The sequence below is a fragment of the Salmo salar genome, chromosome 25 (genome assembly GCF_965601325.2).
Source record: "Salmo salar chromosome 25, fSalSal1, whole genome shotgun sequence".
Classification (NCBI taxonomy): Eukaryota; Metazoa; Chordata; class Actinopteri; order Salmoniformes; family Salmonidae; genus Salmo; species Salmo salar.
The window spans coordinates 7,175,920-7,190,692 of record NC_138315.1 but is presented as its reverse complement, the minus strand read 5'-3'; the positions used below and the strand labels follow the sequence as shown (position 1 = coordinate 7,190,692).

Here is a 14,773-nt window from a genome sequence, read left to right as displayed (position 1 = left end):
CTCTTTAAGCCTCTGACTGAGATGACTCACTGGTTCCAGAAGCAGGGGTACCTGTGGCTCATGACAAGAGACAGATGTTTTCGTCTGAGATGGCGTCTCAGTCTCTGATGCAAAGCTCTCATCTGTCAGTCGACCTTGAAGCGTGATGAATGTCTGGTACAGTGTTTCTGACACGGCACAGAGCTTGGGGGACAGAGAGCGTAAAATCAGGGGCTTTTGTCAGATCATTAGCTTCACACCGGGGGTAAGCTCTGACCTTCCATCAGGGAAAAGAATACAACCGAGAAAGTCTTTGGTAAAGACGAACTGCGAAACGGGAGGAGGCATTGGATAGCAATGGGTGTTTGTCACTGCATTGAGAGACAAACACCCAGAGACAAACACCCATAATGATACTGTAACATTAGTTGTTCATTCTCTCCTCTTACAAGGGCCCCCTCTGTACAGTCTTCAATCCAAAAGTGGGTGTTAAAGTACTTTGTTGCTTCTAGACCAAAGTTGGTGCCAAATCAGATACAATTCCAATACAGAGCCAGAAGCACAGACAACAACTCCCAGTTTCAGTTGATTTGGTTTGGCTCAGCCTTCGCCTCAGCCTTCGCCTCAACAACAGCTTATGTCAGTGGGGGTCAATAACAAAAGGCAATGGACCAACAGCTAATTCCTGAGGAACACCATCCCAGGATAAAATCTGTTCTGTGTCTAACCTGATGATGTATTCCTTCTATCCCCCAGACAGAAACGTGTTGAGCATTGTCTGAGTGATTGACAAACTCCCATGATGCCTTGCCATGGTTGCAGATGCTAGTCTGCTCTGACGGTTGGGGGGAGAGCTAGACTGGGGGCTGCTTGGCTTGTGCTTCTGCTCTTTAACCGGTTGGCAGTCTTCTCTTGATTAGGCCCCAGTGCAGTCACCGGAGATGGGCTCTGCTGTAATAGTGTCTGACAGGCCAGCTAGAGCCGCCAAGGAGCTGACACAGATGCTACCTTCCTGAGGAGATAGCCTTGCCCCCCCATCAAGCCCACTGCCTTGACTGAATAAGGGCAAAAGGCAACTTGGAGGCCAGACATTGCATACATTTTCATGGTGATAATTTGGGTGACTGGTTGGGTTGTGAGGGCTTTTCTGCCTTGAGTGATAAATGTAGGAAAATCTCTTTAGATCTCATCTTAATTTCTAACATGGTCACATGAGCTAGTTGGGCAAATGAATCCACCAATACCTGACCCTCACCAGTGGGTTTACCCTACTAAACATTTTCCTATTACTGCTACATGTTCATCTACGGCCCATACACCAAATGACTGCCCTTCTCGCCTTTTCCATGACCTAAAACATCATGGACACTACAGGAGTGCCCATCTATCAACATTGCCCTTCAGTCAATCTGAATTAGCTCCCAAAGACACAGCTCTGGGAGCTGCCACCAGTGCTGGGCTCTTCTTCACACTGATTTGAATTGGCTCAATTGTCATGCAAAAGGTGAAGTCAGTTGTGCAGACCACTATGACAACATTTACATTTTAGCAGACACTCTTATCCAGAGTGACTTATAGGAGCAATTAGGGTTAAGTGCCTTGCTCAGGTGCATATTAACAGCTTTTTCACCTAGTCAGTTCAGGGATTTGAACCAGAAACCTTCCAATTACTAGCACAATCTCTTAACCACTAGGCTACCTGCTGCCCAAGGGACCTCTCAAAGGGCGTACAGGTCCAAAAAACCTCTACTAACCAAAAGGGTTCTTCTGTTGTCCCCATAGGAGAACCCTTTTTGGTTCAGGTAGAACCCTTTTGGGTTCCATGTAGAACCCTCTGTGGAAAGGCTTCTACCTGGAACCCAAGAAGGGTTCCATCTGGAACCAAAAGGATTCTACCTTGAACCAAAACAGGTTATTCAAAGGGTTTTCCTATGGGGACAGCCAAAGAACCTTTTAGGTTGTAGATAGCACCTTTTTTTCTAAGAGTGTAGAGAGAGGCAGGGGGTAGAGAGTCATCTGGAGAGATGAGGAAGGGAGTGGAGGAACAGATAAGAGGGGTTTGATGGAAAGAAGGAAGGAAGGGGGAGCAAGATATAGCAAAATTAATGGGAGATTAAACATATTCTATCATGTCTTATCCTATCATAGTGGCACGTCACGTTAGTGATGATACAGTACCTGTCTCTGCTAAGAGGGTGCTAGTGTAACAACTCCCAATAAAATACTTATACTTAACCACTTCCTGACACATGCACTTTAGTTTCACTACAAACACTAATGAATATTTGAACAGCCATCACCATCTTAAACCAGGGTACCTGTTATTCCAGTGTCCCTAGGTGCCCTTTATCCAAGGCTGCGCCTGGGAATTACAGCTCTATGGACTGTACGACTCCATCACAGACGGTTCCCTGATAAAAGGATCATAAATGTATACAAATACATGGAACATGGTCTCCATCAGGAGCGCTCTTATTATGGCCTCCTGAATGCCACCAGGGACTGCTCCGTGGTATAGCTATGGTTTGTCAGTAGTATGTGACGTATGTGTGTGTGTGTGTGTGTGTGTGTGTGTGTGTGTGTGTGTGTGTGTGTGTGTGTGTGTGTGTGTGTGTGTGTGTGTGTGTGTGTGTGTGTGTGTATTTGGGTGTGTGTATGAGTACTGTCACAACCTAACATTAGAAAGAAAATGACATAAACATGCTGAATAGCCAGTAGCAACCAGATATTAGAGGAAATAACAGCACCATTGTGGACTGATACACAAAATTACATTAAAATGCTGAAAGTCAGTCATGGGCAGATAGATATAATGTATTACAGCAGAGAAAATGTCACAACCCCAAATTGGAGTTACAGAACACATTATAGACAGGGCCAAAACTATATCTTGAAGAGCAATCCAGAGCCTTTGAAACAATAGCATTCTTGAAAAAATTCATTGAGATGCTAGAAATAGTCATAATCCGACACGGATGAATGATATCATAAAACGATAACATGTTATTTCACAGCTAGGGCCAAGTATCACGTGACTGTGAAACTGTAGCACACACACGCACACACAGCTTGTTGTGTGGTAGTGATAGCGAGTCCTGCTAAAGACCCGAGCCTCAGCTCCTCAAAAGAGGCAGTGTGAGGTGGACTAGCTATCTAACATGGTTGCTGAATGAACATCCCGCCGTTGAATAGCATCCATTGATTCTCGCGGATCAAACCGACTTCCTCCTCACAGCTATACTGCACGTAACCCCTCAGCAGCTTAAAGTGTGTGTGTCTTGTGTGTGTGTGTGTATGTGTGGAGAAGTACACAACCCCCTCAGACACAGCCTACCCCTATAAGAGAATCATGTTTGCTGAATTACAACGCTTAATGGAATAGGTTTAAGCGCATTGACGTCAGGTCCCGTCCCGTCCATACATACAGAGACACAGGTTGCCACGACAAGCCGTGACCCAAGGCCAAACCAGTATTAAGTAAGTATGAAAGGAAAGCGGTGTGACCCGCCCATTGCTATGCTTCACAGAGAGAGCTCTATCCCGAATGACATCCACTATCAGTACGAGATCTCAGGGATGAGAAATGGAGAGGTAATGTAATTTATCTATGCGCTTTTACTAATGTCCGCTTCCAGGGAAGTACGAAATTGAGATTAAAGCAAGCGACCGATCGAGTGTCGTCTGCCTAGAGCGTCAGCGCTGGGTGTGCTGATAAGCTCACCGCATTGGAAGAGAGTTTTGAGCTGAAACGCATAAGGCATATCCTTATGCTTTATCTCAGTATCATCATTTACATTTGTAATATAGAGTATATTCGTTGGAATGAGGTAAAAGTAATACAAAAATCTATCAATGGATGGCTGGTTTGCTGCCTTTTTGTTATAGATTGGTAATAAACCTGAACCATAAGCAGTCATCAAGTAAAGCATCATTCACTGGATTTATGTTACTAATGAGGGTATTTAAATCTGTTTTTTGTCAATGGCAATACTATCAATAAAGTGGAATGCATTAAACAGCCACCATGACTGAGAGTGACATTCAGTTTTATGAGAAGTAGTAAATTATGTCTTTACTATGCAGTGTAGTCCCCTCCCTCTTGATAGATAGTGGGTGTTTCGGTTAACAGCTGAGGAATGGGTCTGGAAAAATGTAACCACTCTCAAATTCATAGACAGAGCAATGAATGCAAAGACTGAACATCCATGACAACAAAGTAAAAATGTTTTGAGGCTATACAATGTTTGTTTACAATTACATTGTTTACAAACAAAAAAGTAAAGTAAGCTTAATAAGTATATATACAATATATATACAATAGATATTATATTTTGGGGGTTATGATAGGGTTAGACAGTTGAACTAATTTGAACTAAGCTCATAACACATTCATCATTTATATTCTTCAAGAATCATTGGCTATATCATGAATTTAAAAGTCCAAAAATAGACGTAGCAATCACAGATTTCCCCTTTAAATGGAATGTTTTGTACATTAAAGTACAATAAACTATAAGAAAATAAAGTGAGTCGCACACTCCATATATTTCTTTTGGTTAAATCAACATTGGGTAAAGTCCAACATCTTAACTTGAAAAACAACAAACCGGCAGCCCACCATACAAATCCAACTCCAACCAAATGAGGTGGCAACAATGATCAATGCATATGAAAAGAAGAATATGCAACTTTGCCCCAAAACATTTTCTGAGAATAAAACATTGAACAGTGTCTTACCTTGAAGTTGCAGATGCACGTCACTGTCTCTCCAATTCTCAAACACTCTCCGTCAAACTTGCAGGTGTTGGTGTCGCACAAGAAGAGATCTGTATCCCGGTCATCAAAACCTGCCATGTAAATACACAAATCATAAAACGTTAGCTGAATGCATAAACATACTGAAGCAAAAGTGGGAGGTAGGTTATTCTCCAAACGCAAAAAAAAATGCATTATGCCGATGAGTCCAAGGCCACGTCCCTAATGGCACCCTATTGCCTACAGTACACTAATTTTGAGAAGAGCTCAATAGGCCCTGGTCAAAAGTAGTACACTATATAGGGAAAATGGTCCAATTTGGTATACATTCCAAATGTCTTATCAGGGTCATTAGGTTGTGTTAAATATGTATGTTTAGTGTTTATTAGGATCTTTAGTAGCTCATCATCAGTTTAAAATAAAATAAAACAATGACAGAAAATATTTTACATTTATCCATATAGTCCCATTGAGATTAAACTATCTTTTGTGAGAGACTTATTAAACACAAGAACTGTTGGGATTTGACACCTACCGAATGGCGCCAAGAACATCTTTCTAAGGTCTACATTTTGAGCTGTGTAATAATCCCATCAAAAAACAATCAGTCATTTGGAAAAACAACTGAATGAAAAATCTATGTTTTTGCTGTCTTCCATTAGTCATGCTACATTTTGAAGCACTAGTCTTTTTTCGTCTTTAGGGAAGTAAGTTCTGTCTGGCTTTACATAACAAGGTTGGCACAGTCTGAATTGGGTAACTCAAACGTCTCAGACAAAGCATTCCAACTCGAATTATGCAGTCACATGGGCACGAGGCAGGACAGAAAGCTCCGGGCGATTAATCTACCTGAGCCCATTGCTTACAAATAGCACGCACATATCAAAGTGGTCTTAAAGTGTCCATTCGAAACAAAGAAGCCTTAGTCTTTTATACAAAACAAAAACACAAAAAGAGTGCTAATATTGCTACAATTTCATAGTTAAATGTACAACGCTATGCTTTCTAAAATTCTTTCCACGATTCTAATGTCGAAACCTGCATGTAAATGCAGGCAGCAAAATATCATTAAGTGCTCCATACTATTTGACCTATAATATAGGCTCAGGAATGGCATATTTTAACAGGATACTGAATATCTTCACTTCCCATTTTCATCCGATATGTGGTGAGACTAGGGCTGTGGCGGTCATGAAATTTTGTCAGCCGGTGATTGTCAAGCAACTAACTGTCGGTCTCATGGTAATAGACTGTTAATTAACATAAACAAATGTAGCATCTCCTGTCTTCCACGCATAGCCTACAAGCCACTGATGCAGAACTTTTGAAAAGTAATCTAATAAATCCATGTAGTATAGCCTACACCATCACAATAAATCCATTATTTATTTTAGACAGGTCTAAAGAAACATGATATGAAGAAAATGTAGTCTATTTCAGAAGAACAGAATAGCATACTCTGAGTTGTCCTTATGAAAAGCCCTGATCTGGCTATGCCATATGACTGTGGGCAAGACTAGTTCATTTGGCAGACAAGATTTGCTTAGAATTCCGTGGCATTATTTTATACTATTTTACAGTATGAAGAATACGAACATAGCTGAATAAAATAGAAAGGATATTTTCTCCAAGCAATTTGAGGGAGTGCGCACATGCGGCTATTCTGTGTTGAGCGGTTTACAAAGAAACAGGTAGTCCTATATGCTTGATTTAGAGTTATTTATGTAACTTTAGTTGTGATACAAATGTTGGGCTTTATGTTTTGATTTTTAGTACATTCTAAGGCTGCACGATGCAACTCTAATGATCATTTGAAAAAAGTGAAGCTCTGCTTTGTTTTTTGCACACTTCATCAGTCTCAAATTCACAATTTGACAAGTACTTGATAATCCTTGAATATCCCGGCGGCATCCCCTTGTGTGGCCGTAATGTCCCCTAAAACAAATCAATGCCAATGGCTGTTGTGCCCTTGGGATGAATATAATAATTATAATTCCTCTCTCCCGGCTGCGTGCTCCGAAGCAACTATCACTCACATGGCTCTCCATCACGTGATTGGGTCTTTCTCACAGGCTACAAGTGAAGACAGACACATCAGGGATGCAACTGTGTGCGTCCTTATCCAATTCCAAGGCGCATATCGAAGATAATGGGATAGCTGTCCACATTTACTTTTTGTCAGCCAACAAGATGAGTAGGCCTAACGAACAGCAAAATAACTAGCCTATGTCAATCTACTATCCCCCATAGTACAAAAGTTGACCTATTCTATTCTGTGCAATAAATAAATATTCCAAACATAGTCTGGGACAGTTGTGGGATGCGATAGATCCCAAATTAATACAACCACCAGCATAAAAAAAAACTTTTTAAGCAATGAGGCTAACGCAACAGATCAGAACTTTTAGCTTAAAATGTTGATAAACTATTATGCTATTTCTTCACATTATAAGCATAGCAATGAGCACATGGCAGTAGGCCAAGTGTGAATGTTCCATTAGCAGGAAAACACAATTCTCAAAAGTGACCCAAATGCAATTATGCATGTAACACTTTTATTATAAAAGTGCATTTTTATGGTGAAAATTATCTTCCCCAAACTTGTATGCCAGTTAGGCTCTATACTCATTGTAAAGCTGATTAATGTGCTTAATTTTAAGAAGTTATTTAGCCATTTTAGTTGTAATACAAACCATATCAAAATATATAGGCCTATGGGCTAGACTACATGATGTGTGCGACTATGATTTGAAAAAGGTTGCAAAAACAAGGCATGCGCTGTTTCTTGCCTTAAGCTGGGCATCATTCCCAAGTGATAATACACTGCTCAAAAAAATAAAGGGAACACTAAAATAACACATCCTAGATCTGAGTGAATGAAATAATCTTATTAAATACTTTTTTCTTTACATAGTTGAATGTGCTGACAACAAAATCACACAGAAATAATCAATGGAAATCCAATTTATCAACCCATGGAGGTCTGGATTTGGAGTCACACTCAAAATTAAAGTGGAAAACCACACTACAGGCTGATCCAACTTTGATGTAATGTCCTTAAAACTAGTCAAAATGAGGCTCAGTAGTGTGTGTGGCCTCCACGTGCCTGTATGACCTCCCTACAACGCCTGGGCATGCTCCTGATGAGGTGGCGGATGGTCTCCTGAGGGATCTCCTCCCAGACCTGGACTAAAGCATCCGCCAACTCCTGGACAGTCTGTGATGCAACGTGGCGTTGGTGGATAGAGCGAGACATGATGTCCCAGATGTTCTCAATTGGATTCAGGTCTGGGGAACGGGCGGGCCAGTCCATAGCATCAATGCCTTCCTCTTGCAGGAACTTCTGACACACTCCAGCCACATGAGGTCTAGCATTGTCTTGCATTAGGAGGAACCCAGGGCCAACCGCACCAGCATATGGTCTCACAAGGGGTCTGTGGATCTCATCTCGGTACCTAATGGCAGTCAGGCTACCTCTGGCGAGCACATGGAGGGCTGTGCGGCCCCCCAAAGAAATGACACCCCACACCATGACTGACCCACCGCCAAACTGGTCATGCTGGAGGATGTTGCAGGCAGCAGAACGTTCTCCACGGCATCTCCAGACTCTGTCACATGTGCTCAGTGTGAACATGCTTTCATCTGTGTAGAGCACAGGGCGCCAGTGGCGAATTTGCCAATCTTGGTGTTCTCTGGCAAATGCCAAATGTCCTGCACGGTGCTGGACTGTAAGCACAACCCCCACCTGTGGACGTCGGGCCCTCATACCACCCTCATGGAGTCTGTTTCTGACCGTTTGAGCAGACACATGCACATTTGTGGCCTGCTGGAGGTCATTTTGCAGGGCTCTGGCAGTGCTCCTCCTGCTCCTCCTTGCACAAAGGCGGAGGTAGCGGTCCTGCTGCTGGGTTGTTGCCCTCCTATGGCCTCCTCCACGTCTCCTGATGTACTGGCCTGTCTCCTGGTAGCGCCTCCATGCTCTGGACACTACGCTGACAGACACAGCAAACCTTCTTGCCACGGCTTGCATTGATGTGCCATCCTGGATGAGCTGCACTACCTGAGCCACTTGTGTGGGTTGTAGACTCCGTCTCATGCTACCACTAGAGTGAAAGCACCGCCAGCATTCAAAAGTGACCAAAACATCAGCCAGGAAGCATAGGAACTGAGAAGTGGTCTGTGGTCCCCACCTGCAGAACCACTCCTTTATTGGGGGTGTCTTGCTAATTGCCTATAATTTCCACCTGTTGTCTATTCCATTTGCACAACAGCATGTGGAATTTATTGTCAATCGGTGTTGCTTCCTAAGTGGACAGTTTGATTTCACAGAAGTGTGATTGACTTGGAGTTACATTGTGTTGTTTAAGTGTTCCCTTTATTTTTTGGAGCAGTGTATATCATTCACAATTCTTAAGGCTAATATTGTCACCCATCAGACTATTCTTAATTTAATCTTGTTTTTACATATACTAAATAATATATGTGTGAAATTTGTTTTGATTTAGAATGGACAATTATCATGCACCTGTCTAGAAAAAAAGGGGCAGGGAAAACAAAATACGTCATGCACTTAAAATAGCGAATGGAGGAGGCTTTCCCCGTGGTTCATTTTCATGCTAACCAGGTAGGCTATACTCATGTTATAAAGAGAAGCAATGTGCTTAATATTAGGAAAGTTGAGAAATAAACATAGTAGGCCGAGCCTATAGAAAGCTGCTGGTATCTTGTTTAATAGAGTCGATCACTCTGTTTTCTCACGCAATTGCATAGCCTATAGAAATGTTGTGCATCATGAGCTCATAGGCTCTCGTCAAGTGTTTGATTACACTTGCGTTGATGTCAGAGTGATTAGAGGGACAGTAGAGTTTTGAGTACCAGGCACTTAGCAGGTTTGGTAGGCTACTTATGACCATCAGCAGCATCAGAGCTTGGAGAAGCCTAATTACCTGACTAAACAGGAATTGAACTGCCATTTTGACTGCCGGTGTGGCGGTAATATGGTAACCCTAACAGCCCTAGTTGAGACTGAATCACCTAGTAGTTCACTGTGTGACACTGTGTGTAAGGCCTTCAGACAACCATGTTTAAGGCCAAATAAAGCTAGAAGCACAGTGGTTGAGGACATCATTCCAAAGAGCCCTACTACACTCTTAACAAAAAGGTGCTATCTAGAACCTGAAACAGTTCTTCGGCAGTCCTCTGGGGAACCCTTTGAATATTTATTTTTGGTTTCAGGTAGAACCCTTTTGGGTTTCATGTAAAAACCCTTTCCTGGAATCAAAATGGGTCAACCTATGGGGACAGCAGAATAACCCTTTTGGAACCCATTTATTCTGAGAATGTATGGCCAGAAGCAGTTTTAACGCTTACATAACAAGTATTATTTTGCCTGCCAAAGATGGTAAATATCCCAAACCCATAGAATTCACAAATAATGTATCTGTCAAAAATGACACCCTATCCTCTTTAGAGTGCACTACTTTTGACCAGGGCCTGTAGGGCTCTGCTCAAATGTAGTGCACTATATAGGGAATAGGATATGATTTAGGATGCAAACAATGGGTTTAATTACGGCCCTAGAGAATGATTTGAGGCTTAACGTATACCAAGCATGTTTATGAAAGCGTTAAACAAGTTCAACCTGTTCAGAAAACAGTTTGCATCCCAAATGGCACCCTATTCCCTATATTACATTTGACTAGGGCCCATGCACCCTATTCCCTGTATAGTGACCACATTTTAACCAAAGCCCTAGGGGGTCTGGTCAAAAGTAGTACACTAATATAGGGAAACTGTCACGTCCTGACCAGTAAAGGGCTTATTTGTTACTGTAGTTTGGTCAGGACGTGGCAGGGGGTATTTGTTTAGAGTGTTTAGGGGTTTGTTATATTATGTGTTTATGTAGAAGGGGTATTTGTTTAGAGTGTTTCGGGGTTTATTGGGCTATGTGTTTATGTAGAGGGGTGTTGGTTTAGAGTGTACCGGAGTTTTAGGTTTAGGTTCTAGGTTAGTGTATTCTATGTTAGTTCTAGGTTGTTTACGTCTATGTTCAGTTTATTGATTTGACCTTCAATTGGAGGCAGCTGTTTCTCGTTGCCTCTGATTGAAGGTCCTATGTATAGGGGTTGTTTTGTACGGGGTATTGTGGGTAATTGTAGTTGCATAGCTTTGTGTTTAGCCTGCATCCTGTTCGTTCGTACATTTTCTTGTTTTCGTGTTCAATAAAGTAAATATGAGCACTCAACCCGCTGCGCCTTGGTCCAATACCTACGAAAGACGTGACAGAAATGGGTGTCATTTGAGACAAAAACAAAGTTAGGTAGATTGAAGTGGAGGCTCCCCCAGAAAGGATGAGGAGAATGGTTCTTCTTATTATAATACATAAAAACGGCATAAATAGGCAATTAGGCATGTCCTTCCTTTGGGTTGTGTACCACATTCAATCGAATGGAAGTACTGTAGTGACAAAGAAATTGGTTAAATATGGCTTCAAATGTATAATAATTATCTGAGCTTATCATCCCATGTATGAATATGTTATTCAATGCATTTCAATTGACTAAATGCAGTAAGGCCAAATTCAATGTTTCAACAAAAAATTACAATTGAAAATCAAATAGCTAAATGATCCTCGGTATGAAAATCTTAAAACAATTCCATATGTTAGATAAGGTTATGGCTGCTGGACTGAAATATTCATGAGAATAGGGCACTATGAGGTGTCATGAAGAAGTGGCTAGGGGCTGACACATTGGTGACACTCACGTTGGAGAGGAATGGCATGCTAATTCCCTTCTTGGAAAGAAAAAGAGGAAAGATGTTCATGTGTTCCCAGCACACTAACATTAGCCTGCTTGGTCACAGAAACCAGATTTATTCACTGACAAGTCACTTCAGCAAAGTAAACCAGGCACATGTGCTTAAAAAATTTGACTCGTTTCAGGAAACTAGGTATATGTTGCACTACTTCACAGGAGAGAGTTTTGAACATAACCTTTTTTGACAGAAATGCCTTCTGAAACATGTGAACTTTCATATGCCTTAAGGAGATGTTTATCTTTCAAAGGGTGTAAAATAGTTGTATGTTTGAAAAATTTGAATTTTGACATTTATTTGGATTCAAATTTGCCGCTCTTGAAATGCACCTGCTGTTGATGGAGTGCACCACGGGGGGGACGCTAGCGTCCCACCTAGCCCATAGAGGTTAATAACAAAGGTGTATGCTATCTGTAAATAAAATTTTATAAAGTTGTTAAATTACGAGCCTAGTTGGTTTAGGCACAGAAAAAGACAGGAACCTTCCCTCTAGCCATGATTGGCTGAGATAATGGGTGGGCGATGCCAAGAGATGAGTTCGGATTGGTCTGCCATGTAGCATGCCTCTGTCTATAACATGAGCTGGTCAGTATGTGTAGGTAATCCTTTCTAACGCAGCTTTTTTGAAAGATATCACGTAGTAGAACTGCAAAGGTGTTGCTCTCCATTTTCTGCAGGACCGAGTTTTGAAATCAGTGGAATGCAAGGTGGAATTAGTGTATGATAGCTAAGGAGGTGGAGAAAATGTGGATGGAGTCGAAAAGAGAACACACAGAAGGCTGTGGTATAAAACAACTGTCTCCGGATTAGATCTTCAAACTAAGGCAACCAGGGCATCTGTGACAGAGGGGGAGAAGTGTCCATCCATGTATATGGTCTAGCTCGATACATTTTCAGATATTACACGTTTCTAATTTTGTCAGAAAGTAGTTTTCATTTCAAGTTAAAATGTACTGTTAGGTAACGTTACATGTATGATCTGTGTAGTAATATTATTCGTATCTCAGAGCCATTTGCATTTCTAGTTATAGCCTAATGCAAGCTAGCTAACATTGAACCTGGTTGGTTAGCTACCTGCAGATTCATGCAGGATAGTAACATTATGAGTTGGAATTATGGTTCATTGTTTAGCTAGCTAGCTAGCTACATGTCTAAACAAAATACTTCACTATGCAAGTAACCATTTCAATAGAATGTTCATGATGTCACTGCGACAACTGTCAATAGACGTAGCTGGTACATCCGCTCTGGCTAGCTAATCTGATTTCAGAGCACTCGTCTGAGTATGCCACAGCGCAGAATAACTGACGAATTTACGAACGCTCAACACCTGTTGAATATGGCCGGTTTCAGTAAACTTTGGCAAAAAAGCGTAATTAAATTGTTGCCAGCAGCACAGTTGCAGTCACCAACACAATGGATAACATAAAAACAGCCTAACCAGTTCTGCTAGGGTGAGTAAAATGGTCAGAGTGAGCTGCCTCATTTGTGTCTGGAAGTAGCTAGCAAGCGGGTGTCGTGTCGTGTCTTTGGCATCATTAAAGTGAAGACTGTTATGTTATCAAATCAATTCTCTGTAATTATTATTACATGATTAAACTAATCATGTAAATGTAATTAACTAGGAAGTAGGGGCACCAAGGAAAATCTTCAAATTACAAAGTTATCATTTTGCTAATATAACTCTTCAGATATTTTAATATCTGATCAATTAGTATTGTAATTAATGAATTATTCTTTACCTCACATTAGTCTCAATCCAAACGTCGTAAATTGTTGGTTATCTGCACGAACCCAGCCTTTACTATGAATCATCCATACATCAATTGTCTTAATAATTTATTTACTAACTAACTAAATAATCACAGAAATGCATAAACAAACAACACAGTAGATATGGTTACAAGGAAATGATAGGTGAGGTTCCCTAGCGGGCTAAGCCGATATGACGGCTTGGTGGACAAAGGGAAGTGGGTGTGGACTGAAAAGGTGGAAAAGAACAGAAGGAGTCACTACACAGTTGATAATTATATTAATTGAAATGCTAATCCTTTGCACATGAACGCTCACTCATTGGGGAAAAATTGCAATCAATATGTATTTACGCCCACTGTGTTGTCGTGATCTCTGTTGGAATCGTCAGTCCTTCTGTTGGAGAGTCAGTTCCAACGAATGCCCAGAGCGCACTCTGAGCACACTCTGGCACTCCAGATTGAATTTATGAACACACCCAAGGTATAAACCAGCCTTTAGTCTTGAAGTCTTTGGTTGTTTAGTACACTACTGTACTCACTCTATATAGTACATGGCCTCACTTGTGAATCCTTAACGAACTGGGTGGGCTAAAGCTTACAAGGGTGTGAACTATGCTGAAAGGGTGTAGACAAAGAAGTAAGTGTACCAAAACATTCAAGGGCCATTTTATCGAAAGTGAGGTTACAAGTTTATCAACTTTCAAAGCAGAATTACTTTCCCATTGTTCCCCAACTGTAGTGTATGATATACCATTTTGTAGCTCTGAGTCTCTACCTTTATCCAATGTAAAATACACAATTTCACATTTTGCTACATAAGACCGAATCTCACAGATCAGGAATACAACACTGCAAAATAAATAACTTTTTCATACCTTGGAAGTGTTACAAAATCTGTCAGTGTTCTCACAGTATTTATGCCAAATACAGCAGGCTATCCAGAATAACCTCAGCATTCTTTACTCCCAGAAGGAATGGGAAAAATGGCACCAGCTAAATTCAACAAAATTGCCCTAAAATATCCTATATCTTCAAATCTGCAAAGTTTCCATTATCACTACAAAAACACGCCTTTACAAAATAAACTTGACTCACGGTCAAATATTGAGTTTTTTCTCTTCTACTGTTGACAGAAAACAATTAGCCTAAATCCCTTCAAGTTGTGTTTTCTTGGGTAATATGATAGTAAATACATGGCATGCAAATTGAATAAGGATTTACTATGCAGGTGTCAAATGTGACACATGAGCAGTGCTCCAAGAGGTTAGAGAGGTAATTTATCCTACTTTTCAAAAATAGCTCTGGGAATACAATTAACTGCCTTTAGAGATCGTACCACATTAACATCAATAGATGTTAATATATAACTGAGTGTAGGAGTACTGTACATGTTTATGTACAGCAGCGGTACTCAACTACTGTTTGAGAACGTCCGGTCACGCAAATTTCCTTTGTGGAGAAGGTCTGGA

General features: G+C 41.0%; 1 protein-coding gene across 1 annotated transcript in view; it reads right to left on the bottom strand.

The window, feature by feature from the left end:
• The window catches only part of LOC106586066 (tomoregulin-2), a 178,879-nt gene that overhangs the window by 140,967 nt on the left and 23,139 nt on the right, over window positions 1–14,773 (bottom strand). The window contains exon 2 of the mRNA XM_014172904.3: window positions 4,717–4,826. Coding sequence (XP_014028379.3) covers window positions 4,717–4,826 — 110 coding nt within the window. The remainder of the gene's footprint in view (window positions 1–4,716; window positions 4,827–14,773) is intronic.